The 19,489-nt window shown below is 52.2% G+C and overlaps 1 protein-coding gene across 3 annotated transcripts; it reads left to right on the forward strand.

Annotated features, from left to right (window-relative positions):
- The first annotated feature begins 1,361 nt into the window (after positions 1 to 1,361).
- On the forward strand, positions 1,362 to 14,502 carry SPMIP8 (sperm microtubule inner protein 8). Of its 3 annotated transcripts, none has more exons than XM_032157486.2 (8): positions 1,362 to 1,524; positions 2,685 to 2,909; positions 9,135 to 9,196; positions 9,468 to 9,642; positions 10,008 to 10,069; positions 10,188 to 10,333; positions 10,696 to 10,728; positions 12,201 to 14,502. In XM_032157486.2, exons 1-8 carry the CDS (start codon positions 1,362 to 1,364, stop codon positions 12,229 to 12,231), a joined length of 897 nt encoding a protein of 298 aa, XP_032013377.1. In that variant the 3' UTR covers positions 12,232 to 14,502. The 3 variants fall into 3 exon arrangements, 2 of the variants coding, with proteins under 2 accessions (XP_032013377.1, XP_032013378.2); XM_032157487.2 differs by having other exon boundaries at positions 1,369 to 1,524; positions 10,269 to 10,333; XR_009214212.1 differs by lacking the exons at positions 10,696 to 10,728; positions 12,201 to 14,502 and having other exon boundaries at positions 9,468 to 9,724; positions 10,191 to 10,332.
- The last annotated feature ends 4,987 nt before the right edge of the window (positions 14,503 to 19,489 follow it).

Raw genomic sequence — 19,489 nt, forward strand, 5'->3', positions numbered from 1 at the left:
TCTTGGCTCACTGCAACCTCCGCCTCCCAAGTTCAAGCGATTCTCCTGCCTCGGCCTCCTAAGTAGCTGGGATTACAGGCTTGCACCACCACGCCCGGCTAATTTTTGTATTTTCAGTAAAGACGGGTTTTCACCATGTTGGCCAGGCTAGTCTCAAACTCCCAACCTCAAGTTATCTGCCCACCTCGGCCTCCCAAAGTGCTGAGATTACAGGTGTGAGCCATCGCGCCTCACAATATACTTTCATTTCTCTTGGGAAGCCTCCTGGGGTAGAATCTTCCAGATGACCCAATCATATGGTACATTTCTGTTTCATTTTTTAAGAAACTGCTCAACTGTTTTAAAAGTAGTACTCCATGTCTTGACCAGGGTGGGTGGTAGTTATACGGGGTCTCACTTTGTAAATTATTAGTTACATTAGATATTTATGCACTTTCTATATTTCTTCTATTTTATAACTTTAAAAGAGTCAAGAAATAAATTGGGGGTGGGATGGTGAGTGGAGTCAACTCTGGGAAGGTCTTCTGTAAGGGGTGGCAGTTAGGGATGCTGTTCTGGAAGCTGTATGGAGCACTGGAGGAGGAGCAACTGGGGAAACAAATCCTACAAGAATTTCACAGGAGGGGCTCCAAGACCCATCAGGCTCAGCCCCTGGGCAGGTATATGCAAAGCACATGCCAATATATGCAAATAAGTTAGGCTTTCCTGGGGTTTCCTCACCTTGGGGGTCTATCTCTAATGGTTGTGACCAGGATGGTGGGCAGGCCCCAGGGCTTTGGGGTGCTGGGCTTGGGCACTCACAGCCTGGCTTTCCTGGGAGTGGGGAGCCTGCAGTCCTGCAGGGGCTGAGGGTGGAGTATCATCTGCTAATCCCTGGCCTGCTGAGGCCACCACTCTCCCTGATCCCCTCACGCTTACCCTGGATACTGGCCACAGCTAATCCCCACTCCTGGAGACTCAAGGGCTGGCAGACAGTGCAGTGCCCTCTTCCCTGAGGGTTCCAGGGTTGGGAGATCTCTCTCACCATCCAGATCCTCCTAACGGCAGATCCTAGAGTCCTTGCCTAACACAGAGGAGATCCTTGAGTCCCAGAGAGAGGTGGTAATTAGCCCAGGATTACACAGCCTGCAGTGGGCTCAGTAGTCATTTCTGGCCTGCCTTGGCCTGACTACTTCCAGGGAACCCCAGCTCCCCATCTGACAATTCCCAAGATGCCTGGCCTGTGCTGAGGCCTGGGAGACCACAGCCTTCAGGAAGGCTGCAAGGGAGTGGCCAGAGCACAGGAATTCTGGCACAGGCTCTTGTTAGAGCCTGTAGTTGCCAGGGTTGCTAAGGAGTGGGTGCCTCAGAATCAGGCTGCAATGGGCATTGTCTGTGCACAATGTTCCTTTATTCTGCTGCTGTCCATAATAAGGGCTCGTCCACCTCACTTCCTCTTCTGCCCATTGAGCAGTCAAAGAGCTGAAAGTCCTTATAAGCCTGTGCACCTGGGCCTGGGCCCTACAGATAAGGTAGCTGCTATTGGTGAGTCAGAAGCAGGGAGCCCTCGCTCTCTTCCCCATCTCCGTGATCCCCCTCCCTGTCCCTCCCCAGGCAGTCACATCCCCTAAGGCAGCTTCCCTATGCCTTGTCACCATGCCGCCTCCCTGCTCCTCCATGATCTAAGGTCCTCTCTCCTTCTGCCACCCTCGCTCCCACCTCCACCTCTCACCTCTAACTCAGGGTCAGGAAGAAAGCAAGCTGCCTCAACAAATTCTCACTAAAGTGTAAATGACTGAAAGCCTCCTGGGACTATCTGCTTTTTAAAGGGAGGCACTGGGTATCCAGTAATGCTTTTCTAGTTTAAATATATCATGTTGCTCCCCTTCCTGAAAATCTTTCTGAGTCAATCTGTAGAATTTTGGGTAAATATCTTAGCTAGGGTAAGTCCATAATTATTCACCCAGAGGTATACGGCATACTAAGCTACATTCTGAACCCACTTGCTGCTGCACTTTCCTGCTTATTATTTAAGAATAGACTTGCCGGACAAGGTGGCTCACACCTGTAATCCCAGCACTCTGAGAGGCTGAGGCGGGTGGATCACTTGAGGTCAGGAGTTCAAGACCAGCCTGGCCAACACAGTGAAACCCCGTCTCTACTAAAAATACAAAAACTAGCCACATGTGGTGGTGGATGCCTATAATCCCAGTTCCTCAGGAGGCTAAGGCAGGAGAATCACTTGAACCCAGGAGACAGAGGTTACAGTGAGCCAAGATGGCGCCGCTGTACTTCAGTCTGAGCAGGAGAGAGAGAGACTCTGTCTCAAAAAAAAAGAATAGACTCAAATACCACCTCTTTTAGACCATTCCGTGAATGTCCCAAGTCCAGCCTCCCCAGAAACACACACTCTGTACTGACCTCCCTCACAGCCATGGTACAATGTGAGTGTGTGTGTGTGTGTGTGTGTGTGTGTGTGTGTGTGTGTGTGTTGGAAGGGGAGTGGGAGGGTTGTCTCTGTTCTGTTATCTGAATGTTCTTGCCACCTCATGCTGAGCTCCGGAAAAATGGCCTGGCACACAGTAGGTGCTAAATAAATGTTTGGCAAGTAGACGTCGGCACTGGCCAAGGTTGTTTTCATGCAGAGAAGGGTGTCTGGCCGGCATGAGCCCAGGGTGAGCCCCTTAGAACCCTCTGCCCCCCAGCTATGGCCCGCATCATCGACCTGGTGCCCTGGGACAATGGCTCCACACATGTGTATGCCTCCCCGGCCATCCTGCTTCCTGTGGAGCGGCAGCGCAACCAGCTGGCGGGCGTGAAGCAGCAGCTCTACCACCCAGCCCTGCCCACCCTGCGCCACATGGACAGGGACACTGTCAAGGCCTGCCTTCCTGATGAGCACTGCCAGTCCACCACCTACTGCCGCAAAGGTCAGGCCACCAGTGCAGGATCCCCTTTGGGGAAGGGGCAGGTGGTTTCAAGAAAGAGGGAGACAGATGCAAGGGTGAAAGAGGCCAGTCCCAGCTCTGCTGCTCCCTGCCCAGGACACTTTGGCCAGGTCTGAGCCTCTGTTTACTGCACAGTACAATGAGGATAACTGACAAGGCCTGCCTCAAAGTGTTGTTGTGGGGTTAGAAAGAGATAAGGCACAAAAAACACTTAGAGGGTGGGCGCAGTGGCTCACGCCTGCAATCCCAGCACTTTGGGAGGCCAAGGCAGGCTGATAACCTGAGGTCAGGAGTTTGAGACAGGCCTGGTCAACATGGTGAAACCCCATCTCTACTAAAAATACAAAAATTAACCAGGCGTGGTGGCAGGTGCCTGTAATCCCAGCTACTTGGGAGGCTGAGGCATGAGAATCGCTTAAACCTGGGAGGCGGAGGTTGCAGTGAGCGGAGTTCGTGCCACTGCACTCCAGCCTGGGCAACAAGAGTGAGCCTCTGTCTCAAAAAAAAGGCACTTAGAGTAGTGCCTGGCACATAATATGTGCTCAAAAAGTATTGCTAATGCCATTGTTGTTATTGTTGTTTTGTTTTTTGAAGACAGTGTCTTACTCTGTCGCCCAGGCTGGAGTGCAGTGGCCTGATTACAGCTCACTGCAACCTCGACCTCCCAGGCTCAAATGATCCTCCCATCTCAGCCTCCCGAATAGCTGGCACCACAGACACGTGCCACCCTACCCTGCTAATTTTAGAAAATTATTTGTAGAGACAGGGTCTCCCTATGTTGCCTAGCCTGGTCTCAACTCCTGGGTTCAAACGATCCTCCTGCCTTGGCCTCCCAAAGTGCTGAGATTACAGGCATGAGCCACTGTGCCTAGCCTGTTGTAATTAATGGAGAGAGAACTGGGCAGAGGTTGACAGGCGCAGTGGTAGGAATCATAACAGTAACAACTTCTGCCCAAGCATCTCTGTATGTGGAAAAGAGAGAGAAAGACCTCCTCACAGCCCCCATGCAGGAGAGGAGGACGTATGGGCCTTCAGGGCAAAAGAGCCCCACGGGCCTAGTGAATAACCCCGCATGGACTGAGGAGCTTGCGTGTGGAGGGATTTAGAAGGTATTTAGCAGATAAAGTCAACAGGAGTAGGTGCAGGCGGGGCAGGGTAGGAGGCCGAACAGGGGGAGTGCAGGCCCATACCTAGGCTCCAGCTTGGGTGACAGGTGGGCTGAGGGTGTCAGAGATCGCATGGAGATTACCAGAGTTGCCACACGGGCCCTGATGGGAAACACAAATGAGGGAAGTGGGTGGGGAGGCTGTGGGGAAGGAAAATTCCACAAGGAAATGGGGCACCCACACCTGCCCTATTTAAACGGCAGCCACGGGGCTCCCCGCAGACTGTGCTATGTTGGAGGGGCCAGCCAGGTCACCAGTTCTTCCAATTTCCTGCTTCTGAGAGAAGCCAGGAATCTAGATTTTTAAGGAAAGCTCTGATGTAGATTTGTATTTTATTGTAAGCATATGCTTTAGGTAAAAGTAATAGTCACAACTTCAAAGCTCAAAATTTACAGCATTCTGTAACAATATGCACAGCAACAAGCCTCACTCCCACTGCCCCCCCAATACAGGTAACCGCCCCCACATTCTTAGTTTCTGATGTCTCTCCCTGGTTTACTAATGGGAATATAAACACGTTATTTTGCTCCCCAACTTTTTATTACTGTTAACTGAAAAATCAGAAATTTATAAACTTAGGCAGGGCACGGTAGCTCACGCCCATAATCTCAGCACTTTGGGAGGCCGAGGCAGGCAGATCACGTGAGGTCAAAAGTTCGAGACCAGCCTGGCCAACATGGTGAAACCCCCATCTTCACTAAAAATACAAAAATTAGCTGGGCGGGGTGGTGGGTGCCTGTAATCCCAGCTCCCAGGCTGAGGCAGGAGAATCACCTGAACCCGGGAGGCAGAGGTTGCGATGAGCCGAGATGGAGCCACTGCACTCCAGCCTGGGTGACAGAGTGAGACTCCGTCTTCAAAAAATAAAAATAAATGTATAAGTTTACAAAAGGAGACTGTATTTCTTATAAGGGGTTATAGCTGCAAGGTGGCCATCCCACAGGCTGGAAAGCGTGCCCCCAGCTAAAGCCCAAAGATAGGAATGTCAAAGGAGGAGGGGTTGGGTAAGAGCTTTGTGTTCAAAGGGTTGGCTAAACATACGTATTCAATAGGTTATAGGAGGAGCTATGAATATTCACGAAGATAGTACTGACATGGGCATATTGAACAAACATGCATGTAACATACAACCCATGTTCGCTTTGAGGTGAAGACTTAACCTTTAAATGTATTACAATTAGGCCCTATACGTCAAAAAGTCTTTTCAGGACGCAAAGCCCAGCAAGTGAGCAGCCTCTGTACGCCGGGCAGGACCTGTCCATGGTTGGTGGTCTTCTTATCTGGAGAAAGTTATTGAAATCAGCCTCTTATGCAATCAAAGGCATAGCTGTGGCTGGTGGATCAGGGGGTCAGTTCGTCAGCATCTGTGAGCTGTATGAGTTGTAATTGTTTTAATATTGCTTATCTCAAGGCCAGGGCTAGAGAAAAAGAAAAACCTCATGGCAATTAAAACCTAGCTTATTTATTTTTGTGTTTTGTTTTTTGTTTTGTTTTGTTTGTCAGAGTTTCTCTCCATCACCCAGGCTAGAGTGCAATGTCACAAACGTGGCTCATTACAGCCTCGACCTCCCAGGTTCAGGTGATCCTCCCACTTCAGCCTCCTGAGTAGCTGGGACTACAGGCACACACCACTATGCCAGGCTATTTTTGTTGTTCTTGTTGTTGTTTGTTTGTTTTGTGTGGAGACAGGGTTACACTACGTTGCCAGGGCTGGTCTCCAACTTCTGGGCTCAAGTGATCCTCCAGCTTCAGCCTCCCGAAGTGTTGGAATTACAGGCTTGAGCTACCACGACCAGCCTGTAGTTTATTCTTTAAGTATAGGGGTGCGTGACTTAACCCTTGCCTGGCAAGGCCTTAGGTCCTGTTAATAATCTGGTATCTTGGCCGGGCGCGGCGGCTCACGCCTGTAATTCCAGCACTTTGGGAGGCCGAGGCAAGTGGATCGCCTGAGGTCAGGAGTTCAAGACCAGCCTGACCAATATGGTAAAACCCTGTCTCTACTAAAAATACAAAAATTAGCCGGGCGTGGTAGTGTGCACTTGTAATCCCAGCTACTCGGGAGACTGAGGCAGGATAATTGCTTGAACCCAGGAGGCGGAGGTTGCAGTGAGCCGAGATCGCGCCACTGCACTCCAGCCTGGGCAACAGAGTGACACTCCATCTCAATAATAATAATAATAATAATAATAACAATTTGGTATCTTATTGCCACAAAGAGTCTATTCTCTTAGTTTTGTAATCCCTCTCTTTTTTTTTTTTTTTTTTTTGAGATGGAGTCTCGCTCTGTCACCCAGGCTGGAGTGCAGTGGCATGATCTCGGCTCACTGCAACTTCCGCCCCCTGGGTTCAAGTGATTCTCCTGCCTCAGCCTCCTGAGTAGCTAGCTGGGACTACAAGAGTGTGCCACCATGCGCAGCTGATTTTTGTATTTTTAGTAGACATGGGGTTTCACCATGTCAGCCAGGCCGGTCTCAAAATCCTGACCTCAAGTGATTGGCCTCCAAAACCACTGGAAGGAGCAGCCACCGCACCTGGCCTTGTGATTGCTAGTTAACATTAATGCTGGTCATTTATTGTGTCTAAACCGCAAAAAGGCAGGGGTAGAATGAAGCATGTCTGACCTCCTGTCCCATTATGGCTGGGAACTCAGTTTTTTAAGGTTTTGGGGGGTCCCCGTAGCCAAGAGGGGGGTTCGCTCAGTCAATACGTTGCGGAGACCTCAGGATTTTATTTTTAGTTTACATGATAAACATTTTCAAATGGAGAAAAGTTGAAAGAATACTACTATGAGACCCAAGACCTTCCGCCTGCTTCAGTTGATTTTTGCCATATTTTTACTTCACTTGCCCTCTCTCTTACATTCTTGGACACCCTTTAGCAAGCAGCTCCCAATGACAAAAACATCCTTCTACATGACACAATACCATTATCACACCTAGGAAAGCTAACAATACTTCGACAACATCTAATATCCAGACCATATTAAAATCTCCCCAATTGCCCTCAAAGATGTCTTTTCTGGCTTTAAAATAATTTTTTGGAAGAAGAATTCAATCTGGGATTATGTATTTCAGTTACTTGTTATGTCTTTCGTCTTAGTCTAAAACAGTCCACCCAGTTTCCATTGCCCACCATCATACTGACTTTTTAAAGAGTCTCCAACAGTTGTGTTGTAGACAGTCCCATATGGTGAATTTGAACCACTGTTTCCTCATGGTGTTTCTTACCTTGTTAATCTATTTTCTGTAAACCAGCAGCTAGGTGTAGAGACCTAAATCACCAGGTTAAACACTGCTGGCCAGAATCTTTCACAGGCGACAGATGCCGTGTTTGCCATAATGCTGCAGCAGGAGGCACAGAATTTCATTATCACATTATTTGTGATGCTAAGTTTGATGATTTGGTTAAGGTGATGACCTGAATATATATTTTCTGTTTCCAATAGTCTGTGTTTAGTCTACCATTTTAAAGCAAACAGTAGGCCGGGCGCGGTGGCTCACGCCTGTAATCCCAGCACTTTGGGAGGCTGAGGTGGACAGATCACTTGAGGTCAGCAATTCGAGACCAGCCTGGCCAACATGGTGAAACCCCATCTCTACTAAAAATACAAAAATTAGCCAGGCATGGCAGCACGCACCTGTAATCCCAGCTACTCGGGAGGCTGAGGCGTGAGAATCGCTTGAACCTGGGAGGTGGAGGTTGCAGTGAGCCGAGACCGCGCCACTGTACTCCAACCTGGGCAACAGAGCGAGACTCTGTCTCAAAAAAATTTTTTTAAAAAAGCAAATGGTAGCATATTGTATATACCCTTCTGCACCTTGGAGTTCTTGTACAGAGAAATTCCTCAACTTGTTAATTTATTTATTAAAAACAAGGTCTCACTATGCCACCCAGGCTGGAGTGCAGTGGCATGATCACAGCTCACTTGCAGCCTCAAACTCCTGGGCTCAAGCAATCCTTCTGCCTCAGCTTCCTGAGTAGCTGGCACTACAGGCTCAAGCCACCATACCTGGTATTTTTTGTGCGTCTTGATTTCTAGGCACTCTTTCAATATTAAGGAATATTAATTAATATTAATATTAATATCTGCAAAATAAGTGGAAATATTTTTTCCATTTGTTTTTTGACATCTGTTTTTGCCACGTAGAAGTTTATTTTTATGTATTTAAATGATCAATCTTTTCTTTAAAGCTTCTGGATTTTTAATTAAAATTATTAAGGCCTTTCCCATCCCAAGATTATAAAAGAATTTGCCCATGTTCACTTTTGACATTGGAATCTTTGGAGTTTTATTCTGTTGCAAGGGGTAAGATGTGAATACTATTTTATCTTAGATTTTTTTAAGTTGTCAAATTAAAAAAAATTTTTTTAAGAGAGTCTCGCTCTGTTGCCCATGCTGGAGTGCAGTGGTGCAATCTCAGCTCACTGCAACCTCTACCTCCTGGATTCCAATGATCCTCGTGCCTTAGCCTCCCTAGTAGCTGGGACTACAGTCACATGCCACCACACTCAACTAATTTTTCGTATTTTTGGTAGAGATAGGGTTTCACCTTGTTGCCCAGGCTGGTCTCGAACTCCTGAGCTCGAGTGATCCACCCGCTTTGGCCTCCCAAAGTGCTGGGATTACAAGTGTGAGCTACCGTGCCCAGCCTTTTTTTTCTTTTTGTGAGACAGGATCTTGCTCTGTCACCCAGGTGGAAGTGCAGTGGCATGATCGCTGAAGCTTCGACCTCCTGGACTCAAGTGATCCTTCTGCCTTAGCCTCCCAAGTACCCGGGATTACAGGCGCTTGCCACCATGCCTGGCTAATTTTTGCATTTTTAGTAGAGATGGGTTTTCACCATGTTGGCCAGTCTGGTCTGGAACTCCTGACCTTAAGTGATCCACCCGCCTCAGCCTCCCAAAGTGCTGGGATTACAGGTGTGAGCCATCGTGCCCGGCCTCAAAAAATTTTTGAAGTACAGTGTGGGCCAAAGTTCTCCCATGACCTCTGACCACTGGTGAAGGAGACACCTCTTCTCCCTTTCTCTTGTTTCAACAGATGAATTTGACAACGCCCATTTTACACTCCTTGGGGTCCCCAACAAACCCCTGCAGTGTTTGGTGAGTGTCCTTTGCCCTGCCCTTGGGTTTGCTAAGGGGCACCAGCCCCAAGCACCTCTGGTCCTGGGATCTACACCCCGAGCACCTTCTCAGGTGCCTGCTTGGGACTCCCGCTCCCCACATCACCCCATCCGGGTTCACGACTTCGGGCGCCCCCTCGGTCCAATGCACCGGGCCAGTTGTCAACTGAGGCCTTTGGGATGGACTGGGATGGCTTCCCTAGGCTCCTGCGGCTACGGCCGCGCGGGCCTGACCCCCGCGGCCCTGTCAGGACATCACCGCGACAGGCCAGAAGCTCCGCAACAGGTACCACGAGGGAAAGCTGGCGCCCATCGCGCCAGGCATCAACCGAGTGGACTGGCCCTGCTTCACGCGCGCCATCGAGGACTGGTCCCATTTCGTGTCCTCGGCCGGGGAGTTCAAGCTGCCTTGCCTGAGCAAGCGAGGTCAGTCTACGGGCCGCTGAAGGAACTGCCGGACAGGTGGGCCGCGGGGCTGGAGCAGGGAGCGTGGACTGCGGACAGGAACGTAGGTGGCGGGCCAGGCAGAAACAGGGCGGGGCCGCTGGGATGAAGAGGTGGCACTTGCGGTGGGTGGAGCCCAGACATGCGCGCGGATCTGGAGGCAGGACTGCCCTTGGGGAGGGGGCGGAGCCGTCGGGGCGGGGGCTTTGCCCTGGCGGGGCAGCGGAGGCGGGACCTGTTCGCCGAACATGTGTGGGTGGGGCTGGATTGTGGGCGGGGCTTAGGTAAGGAGGCGGGGCTTGTCCTGGAGGGCGGATGAGCGCTCGAGAGGGGCTTTCTGTTCGCAGTGGAGGGTCTCAGCGGCTACGCGGTGCGGTACTTGAAGCCGGACGTGACCCAGAGCTGGCGGGTAGGGAGCGCTGCGCGCAGACCCCTCCCTGAGCGGGGAGAGGGGGGTCCTGGTCGGGAGCGTACGGGGGAGGAGACCCAGAGCAGGGCCTCCCAGTCTTCAGGGCCACGGTCTCTAGCAGGAAGCCCTGTGTGGGGCATGGGAAGGGCGTCCTTGCTCCCCCGACTCACCGCGCCCGTATCCCTGCTGCCCGCCTCAGTATTGCCTCAACCAGAACCCCAGCCTGGACCGCTACGGACAGAAGCCCCTGCCTTTCGACTCCCTGTAAGTAACGCCACGTGCCCGGGGACCCCATATCCGGAGGAGGGAGGATGAGGTCTGGGCTGCTTTCCTAGCGCACACGCAATGACCCTTGAAAACGTGAGAACTGGGAAAAATTGGCTCCGATACACCAGAAAGAAATTGCAATTTCAAATGAATACATGTGTAATTCCTACTAAACGGAGCACCTTGCCCTCCCTGACAACTCCACCCTTGCGGAGTGGAGGCGTTCACATTGGGTGAAGGCGCCCTGGAACCCTTCAGGAGGGATGGCGGGGAGAGGGGGTGGCTCCCGAGGTCGAGTGAGGCGCCCAGAGAGAGTCGCCCCTTCCCACCTCGTGCTCACCCGCCGCGTTCTTTCCCAGGAACACCTTCCGAAGCTTCGGCTCCAGCTACAGGTAGGGGAACAGTCCTGTCCCGCTCCATAGCCAACCATGTTCCCATCCGACTGCTGGGGACAGCCTCGGGGCTCCCTGACTCTGAAACCCCCCTGCCACAGCGAGGCCTGGCGAGGAGGAGGGGCCCTCCTAGGAGGGCGCGAGCTGCTTCGCTCTGGAGAGATCCGCCCCTGGCAAATGTGCAGCCCACTGGGGTGGGGGTGGACGCGGGAGGGGGTCCACATCCCACCAGGTTTGACTGGAGGAGGCCAAAAGGATGGGGCAGGGATGTTACCTAGAAGGAGAGAAAACAGACAAATAAGAAACACAAGGGAGAGGGCCAAGAATCTGCCTTTTAGGGTGCGGAGAGGCCCTAAGGGAGAGGGCTAAGTGGTCTTCCCGGCAGGGTCGCCCCACAAGTAAAGAGAGAAGATAAGGTAAGAACAAGAGTTCTTATCTCCAAGATAAGGACCTCTTGCAAGAGGTTGCAAGATCCTCAAACATTTTCATAACTAAGCCGTCTCTCACCTTCCCCGCCCCACTTTGTACACTCCAGCAAGACCAGACTCCCCCGAAACCCAGCAGACCAAGCACTCTTCACACCTTTGCCTGTGCTGTTTCAGTGCCTAGGTGGCCCTTCCTCCTCTGCCTGGAAAACTCCTTCGTGCTATTATTATTATTATTATTATTATTATTATTATTATTATTATTTTGAGACGGAGTCTCACTCTGTCGCCCAGGCTAGAGTGCAATGGCCAGATCTCAGCTCACTGCAACCTCCGCCTCCCGGGTTCAAGCAATTCTCCTGCCTTAGCTTTCTGAGTAGCTGGGATTACCGGCGCGCGCGACCAAGCTCGGCTAATTTTTGTATTTTTAGTAGAGATGAGGTTTCACCATGTTGGTCAGGCTGGTCTCGAACTCCTGACCTCGTGATCCACCCGCCTCAGCCTCCCAAAGTACTGGGATTACAGGCATGAGCTACAGCGCCCGGCCTCCTTCATGCTCTTTAAAGCCCAGCCCAGATGTGCCATCCTCCTTGAAGTCTTCCCCCACCCTCTGCCTCTCCCCACCACCTCACACTCCCTCCCATTGGTCACTACCTTTGTGTCCCTATCTTAGAGAGCACTCAGACTATTGCACTGTCATTATTGACAGAAACTAGCCTTCCCCTCTCCCACACGGGGAAATGTTTCTGGGTTTTGCTACCATACGATGCCTAACAGAGTAGGTTCACTAAATGACTGAAAAATGGGTGAAGCTGTTCATAATTAGGTATCAATGGGAGAGAAGGATGAGGCAAAGTCAAAGGAGGGAGGTTAGCTTGAAAGCTAAGGAGGACAGCTGAAAATACAGAAAACAGGGAGCCACTGAAGGCTCCTGAGCCACACAGAGGCTGGCTGGAAGCTGTGTTTTCAGATCCTAGAGGGGGGAAGCCTGATTTTTCCCCTAGGACACCCTGGAAGCCCCCACCTCACCCCTACTTCTCTCCACAGTCGTGTCAACTACCTGACCCCCTGGCATTAATCTCTGGAAAGCAGGCTGACTCCCAGGCTGCCGGACGGTGCCACCTCAGGTCCCCTGGCCAGACCGAGGACTTATGGTGGCACCAGCCACCTCCCCAGGAGTTCAGCCTAACTAGAAATAAACCTAATGCTCCCTGAAAGAGACACGCAATTGTCTCTGCCTGTGTGTGTTGCAGAGCCTGGGAGAGGGTCAGGGCCACAGGATGACAGTATCTTACCCTTGCCTGTCCCTGGCCAACTCCTGGAGGACTGGTGGGGGTTGGAGAAAAATGTTTGGTGACCTGGTTTAAGAGTCAGGGTGTGAGCCGCAAGGTCCAGCCAGAATTGAGGTCCAAGAGCAAGAGATGTGCTCCGGCCCCTTGCCTGCAGCCCCATACCCAAGCCCCCTCCATTTCAGATCCTGAATTTGAGCCCTAAGAAGAAAGGGAGGGGGCTAGAAAGCTATTTTAGGTGGCTTTTTGAAGCTGTCATACTGGTGTGCTCTGGGGGGCTTCCCTGTGCCTGGAGTCCCCCTGAAGGTGTGGGAGCAGGCTGAGGCAAGGGGAGCTGGCCAGGCCTATGGCCTTGATTCCTGTGACGCAACAGAATGTAGAGTCTAAACTTGCATGAGATGCATGAAGCCACTCAGAGAAGAAAGTTCCTGGCTCTCCAAAGCACCACCAATAAACATGTCATCTAAGCAAAAAGTCCTCTGCTCTATCCATGAGGCTTCAGGACTAGCCCTTGTCTACCCACCAACCAACCATTCCAATCCGCTCCTGTGAAAGGAAGGTATGATGTCCCGGGGACAGTGTGGGGACTCCTGGCCCAGGTCTGGAATAACGCCATCCAGGGGGCTAGGGAAGAGCATCTCCAGCATGGTAAGGGGGTGTATTCGTCTGTTTTCATGCTGCTGATAAAGACATACCCAAGACTGGGAAGAGAAAGAGGTTTAATGGACTCACAGTTCCACATGGCTGGGGAGGCCTCATAATCATGGTGGAAGGCGAAAGGCACTTCTTACATGGTGGCAGCAAGACAGAATGAGTGCCAAGCGAAAGGGTTTCCCTTATAAAACCATCAGATCTCGTGAGACTTATTCACTACCACGAGAACAGTATGGGGGAAACCACCCCCGTGATGCAATTATCTCCCACTGGCCCCTCCCACAACATGAAGGAATTATGAGAGCTACAATTCAAGATGAGATTTGGGTGGGGACACAGTCAAACCATATCAGGGGGTTAGGGCTGCTAGCATCTGTGCTTAGCTCCAGGACCTTCCAGATACCCTACTCCCATCCCACCTGTGGGCAGCTGGCAAGCATGGACCCAGATCAGGATAAATAGCTATTAAGCTAAAAATCTACCTGTATAGGACTTCTGGTCCTGAAACCTGGGGCTTCAGGGACCCACAGACCTCCTGAAATCATGTACAGAATCATGTATCCACTTTGGGACTGCACTTGGGAAGCCACTGGCAGAGCCGCCTGGAGTGTCAGAGCCACATTCTGTGCCACCCAGTGTCCCCTCTAAATGACAACTCAGAGAAGAGCTGGACTTGCCCAGGGCTCACAGCAGGGATGCTAGAATCCTGGCCTGGAAGAGGTGGGCCAGCCAGAGAACCCCAGCAGACATGCTGAAGCCTGCCAGATGGAATCAAGTGACTGAGGTGTTTTTCCTGGCCCTGCTTCCTTGTATGACTGGGCAAGTCCCTGCCAGAATACAGCCCAGCGAACACTAAAGAGCTTTGCCTGGGCCAGGCCCTTTGCTGGGTGCTGGGAGGACACAGACAAGATGCCCTCCCTGCCCTCCCTGCCTTTGAAGTGCTTCCAGCCCATCAGGCCCAGCCAATGAGAACCTGAAAGTAGAGGTGATCACATGAGTACACACTTAGACCATGTTCTCCCAGTCCAAACCCCATGAATGGCAATCCACACCAGCAATTTAAAGCTTCTTGCCCACTGATTGTAAATTTAATCCTGATTTCAATAATATAAATATATTATAAAATATATAAATATAAATATGTATATGTATATATGTAATAATATATATAAAATATAAATATAAAAAATGTATGCCTAAGAATAAAGGAAATGCAGAGTTGATAAGCATAAATGAGTCTGCTTTCACGTACAATTTCTATTTTTAAGTGGAAGGCAGTGCATTAACCATCTTGCAGACCCCGTGAGATGGGTAATTTTAGACCCATTTTACAGATGATGAAATGGACTCGGGAAGGTTAAGTGGCTGGCCCAAGATCTGGTGACTGGCAGAGCTAAGAATTGAAGCTGGCCTGCCTGAGCCCCCCACCCCCATCCCCCGCCTGTGGCCACCAGGCTCTACTGCCTGCCTGCTACAGGACAGATCCAAACCAAGAATGGGGAAGAAACCAAAGGGGGCTTCCTGGGGGTGGGGGCATCTGACCAGGGCTTAGAGGGAGGATAGGATGTCCCATCAGAAAGCTCTCTTGGGGCCGGGCAGGGTGGCTCACACCTGTAATCCCAGCATTTTGGGAGGCCAAGGCGGGCAGACCACCTGAGACCAGGAGTTCGAGGCCAGCCTGACCAACATGGCAAAACCCCATCTCTACTAAAAATACAAAAATTAGCTGGATGTGGTAGTGCACACCTGTAATCCCAGCTACTCTAGAGGCTGAGGCAGGAGAATCACTTGAACCCAGGAGCCAGAGGTTGCAGTGAGCCGAGATCGAGCCACTGCACTCCAGCCTGGGCAACAGAGCAAGACTCCATCTAAAAACAAACAAACAAAAATGAGAAAGCTCTCTTGGAGTTGCTGGCAGTGGCAGAATCTGCAGGTTAAGAATCCCACCCAGAGGCCAAAGACCAGAGGTTGAGAGATGGAAAGCAGCCCATTCCCTCCCAGCTGGGGCCACTGTGTCCCAACATGCTGACACCCCCTCTCAGTCTCCAGGGACTCTTTGCTCATCAGAGTATCAGAGCCACATTCTGTGCCACCCAGTGTCCCCTCCAAATGACAACTCAAAGAAGAGCTGGACTTGCCCAGGGCTCACAGCAGGGATGCTAGAGTCCTAGATCACGTCAGAAATCTTCCCAGCAGCCATGGCCTTGGGGACAGTCCAGCCTCCATGGCCTCACCTCTAGGCCTTCCAGGGCCTGACCCCAATCCACTACTGTGGCCCTTTATCCCAACATGAACCCCCCTACAGCCTCCTTGCAGTTCCAGAGGCTCTGGGCGTCTGTCTGCCTCCAACCTTTGTTTAGAGCCTTCCTCTCACCAGAAATGCTTTCCCCCAACTCTTCCTACCCAAATCCCACCCTGCGTTCCAGGCAGGCTACTCTGAAGTCCTCCCTTCTCCCCCCAACTCTTCTCTCAAATCACAAAAACAGGGACCATAACTGTTCTCGCGGGCTAACTCATGCCCTCTGGCCTGCCCTGGGCTCATTTGCTGGCTCTTTTTATTCTAACTGGACCTCAGGCTCAGGAATGGGGCCTGTGGTCTCTTCCAGAACCAACACACCAATCAGGACTAAATTATTAACTACTACAGAGTTATAGCGGTGTCGATTACAAAGTCACCTGCAAAATGATGTCCTAACCCAGGGCCTGGGGCTGGCAATGGGGAGGTTCAGGGACAGGCTGAGGGTCCAAGCTGTGGGCAGGGGTGGGGTAGGGGTCAGGGAGAACTCGTGAACATCATATTTTGTACTAGATATCAGCAGTTTTGACATTTTTTGACTGTACCTTTTGATACACAAAAACCTTAAAACCGTCTCACCTGAAGTTCGTGCCTTGTGCCCTGTAGCACCTGCTCGGTGCCTGGCAAACAGTAGGTGCTCAGTAATGCTTGTGGATGAACAAAGGCAGGAAGGCAGACCCAGGGTGGGGATGGAGAGACACACAATAAAGAAGGAGCCCTCCCCTTGGCTCCATTTCACGGCCCTGAGGAAGACTGTGTATTCTGGCTGGAATCTTTGTAGATGAGAAAATCAATAGTGGCCAAGGCTTTTCTAGGAAGCACCACCTTCAAGGAACCAAGAAGCCACCTGCTTGAGGACTGGGTGTGGAGCTCGTGGGAAGTCTGGCCCTCCTTAGGCTGGGGGGCCTAGGGCCTTTGTGGCGCTGCCTCTGTACATCTGGGAAGATGGAGCACAGTGGGCTTTGATTCTTCAAAGAGTTGAGGGGGGCCAGAGGGGTTGGCCACGCCATCTGCCTGCTGCTGAAGAGCTTTCCTACTGCCCTGGCCAGCCCTGGACTGGTCCTGGCCATCGTTCCCTGCTTTCTGGCCAGCAAAGAGTGAGCAGGAGCTCTACATGGCTCAGACCCCACTGCCTCTCCTTCACCCGTGTGCAGGTACCAGGCTCACCTGGCCAACCCCCACAATTCCAGGCCACTTTCATCACTGCGTGGCTGTGAACAAACCCTGGACCTCTTAAGCATCTGCCCCGCCCCCTTGTAAGTATGGAGTGAGGCTCAGACCTGCTGGCGGATGGGAAAAGGCTTCTGAATGGTGCATGGCAGGCCAGTGGGAGGGCTGACTCTCAGATGGGAGGGCTGGGCTGGCTCGCTCTTGCCTCTGACCTCCCAGCGCTACAGTCCTTCTGGGTGGCTACTATATGCCAAACATGTCACACAGATCATTCCACTGTGCCCTTACCCTAAACCTCAGAAGAGAGCATTATTGACTCCATTCCACAGATGAGGACATTGAGGCTCAGAGAGCTTCAACAGCCTGCCCAAAGCCCTGGAACCAATGAGTGGAGAGGTGGGACTCTAGCCAGGGCTGACTGTGGTGCTCTGAACCCTGCAGGACACAGCACTCAGTCTACTATGGTTCACGAGTACAGGTTCCACCCCAGAAAGCGGCATCCTCTCCCCCGTCCCCTGCAGGGCTAAGCATGGAGCATAGCCAGTGCATGGTGGGAGTTTGGAAAAGCTGTCAGGATGATGGGCTTCCTAGGAACATCCCCTTTGGTGGCCCAGCCTGCCCTGGCACCGACTTCTAGGACCCAGGAGAATGGCCCCCTCCCCTTCCCACCCCTGGTGTCTCTTTCACTAGCCAGGGGGAATGACTGACTCCCAAAGGGGAGGCTGTGTCATTCTCTCCCTCCTCCTTCCTTCTTCCTCCCAGCCCTAGCACTCATCCAGATGTCACCCTCATCCTAAAGAACCACACTTCCCATCCTCCCAGTGGTTGGGCCAAAAGGAATGATTAGCCAGAGACTAAAGATATAGCACTAGTTTATACTCCTAGTCACATCTGAAACTCCCCTTTAAGATGCTATGCTTGACCGGGTGCAGTGGCCTGTAATCCCAGCACTTTGGGAGGCTAAGGCGGGTGGACCACTTGAGGTCAGGAGTTCAAGACCAGCCCAGCCAACATGGTGAAAACCTGTCTCTACTAAAAATACAAAAATTAGCCAGGCATGGTGGCATGTGCCTGTAGTTCCAGCTACTCAGGAGGCTGAGGCAGGAGAATCACTTGACCCTGGGAGGCGGAGGTTGAAGTGAGCTGAGATTGTGCCACTGCACTCCAGCCTGGGTGACAGAGTGAGACTCAGTCTCAAGCAAACAAAAAAATGCTATGCTGTAAGTGAAGGAGCCACTCATCAGGTTTGGGACACAGGAAATTGGCCGTCCTGTAGGTCAGCATTCCTGGGCCGGTTGGTGGGAGGAGTACCTGTATGGCCAGGTGCAGTGAGCAGTTGCTTAAGCCGGTTTGTGCTGTTTCTGCCACTTACGACCAAGAGAGGCTAGGCGGAGATACCAGAGGGGAGCAGGCTGGAGGCCAGGAGGGGCAGGGAAGGGAAAATGGGCCATGGGTTGATCCTGGCACCTTCCCACAAACAGAGCACCAGGCCTGCTTCAGATGGGGAACTGAGGCCTGAGAGGGGCAGAGAGAGGCCTTAGGCCATGTGCGTTACCAAAGGTCCTGTCCTTGAACTCGAACATCTGGGCTGCCAGACCAGGGACCCATTGGCTGCCCTGGTTTAGGCCCAGGCTGGAGCCTAGAGGCTGAGGACCTGGTGGGACGTGTAGGAACCCCACTGCTTTGTGAGGGGGGTAGGCGTGGAGACAACGGAAGAAGAAGCCACTGCAGGCTCCATGTGAGCTCAGCCATGTCCAGCCAGGGCCCCTCCTGCCCTGGCCCATGCATGCTGTCACCCACTCAGGAGGGACAACCTGCGGCGGTAATTATAAAGCCTCACACACACGCTAGCAGTTTCCAGGGGCCTCTCAGGATGGGTGGGTTTTGCCTAGGTCACATGGCGAGAAAGCAAGCTGGTACTTGAGCCTGGCACAGAACCAAGGCCCCGGGCATCCTCTTCCTGGGAGGTAGAAGCCTGTGGGAAGGAACCACATGGTTTCTCAAGGGCAGGTTCCTCCCATGACCGCCCAGAGGGAAGAAGAGGAGCATGGGGACTGGGTCACATGTCAGTCCCCTGGCTTTTCGCACCTTCTGTACCCAGCTTTTGGCCACCTGCAGTGTGGGCAGCTCCTTGTCCTTTTAACTCAGGGCAAGGGGCCCCTGCTGACCACTTTCACTGGCTCTCAGGTGCCCGGGCCTGGAAGGCTGTTTTTCCCTCTCTCTCCCCTACCCCTATCCCCACCTTGGAGCAACAGACAGAGCCTGAGTTGCAGCTGGGCCGCTGGGGCAGGGACGGCAGGAGGAAAGGTGTGCTGGAGGGGCTCAGGTGGGAGGCAGCTGGGCTGACCTTGCAGAAGGGTCACTGTGAGACAGGGTGGGTGGTCGTGGGGTGACAGCAAGTCCCCCCCCTCCTCTGGGGCAGGACCGGGCTGGCTGCATCTGCTGCTGCTGCAGGCAGGCCCTTGGTTTTCCATCGGGGCTGAGCAAGCTCTCATGCTCACCAGGCCCAGTGCCTGGCTTCCAGGCTTCCATGAGCTGCTGCTTCTCACAGGTCAGCTCCCACTTCGGGGGCTGTGGTTAAAGCCAAAGGAAGTGAGGAGGCCTCAGGCTCATTCCTGAAAGTCCCAGGTGTCCTGGAGTTGGTACTGTCAGCATCCTCAAGCATCCCCACCAGGGACTCTCTATAGGGCTCTATTTAATTCTCACAACAACCAAGCAAGGCAAGGTGAACCTCCTCACTTTACAGATGAGGTAACTGAGTCCCAAAGAGGCTCCCAAGGCCACACAGCCAGAACGTTCAAAGCTCAGGATTCAAACCCAGCCCTATGCCCCAGTCTCCAAGCCGCCACTCGGGCCTCTGCCCCTCTCTGCCTCTCCATGTCCATCGATCCCCTGTGGAAGAAGGAGCAGAACAAGCAGTGCAGTGA

Source organism: Hylobates moloch, unplaced genomic scaffold, assembly GCF_009828535.3.
Source record: "Hylobates moloch isolate HMO894 unplaced genomic scaffold, HMol_V3 SCAFFOLD_6, whole genome shotgun sequence".
NCBI classification, from domain to species: Eukaryota; Metazoa; Chordata; class Mammalia; order Primates; family Hylobatidae; genus Hylobates; species Hylobates moloch.

Bases quoted from the DNA above. Each gene is read 5' to 3' on its own strand.
- SPMIP8 (XM_032157486.2), top strand. From the start codon at position 1,362: ATGGGCATTGTCTGTGCACAATGTTCCTTTATTCTGCTGCTGTCCATA. The intron at 9,643-10,007 runs GTCAGTCTACGG...TTCTGTTCGCAG, and splicing joins GCCTTGCCTGAGCAAGCGAG to TGGAGGGTCTCAGCGGCTAC. The intron at 10,070-10,187 runs GTAGGGAGCGCT...CACGGTCTCTAG, and splicing joins ACGTGACCCAGAGCTGGCGG to CAGGAAGCCCTGTGTGGGGC.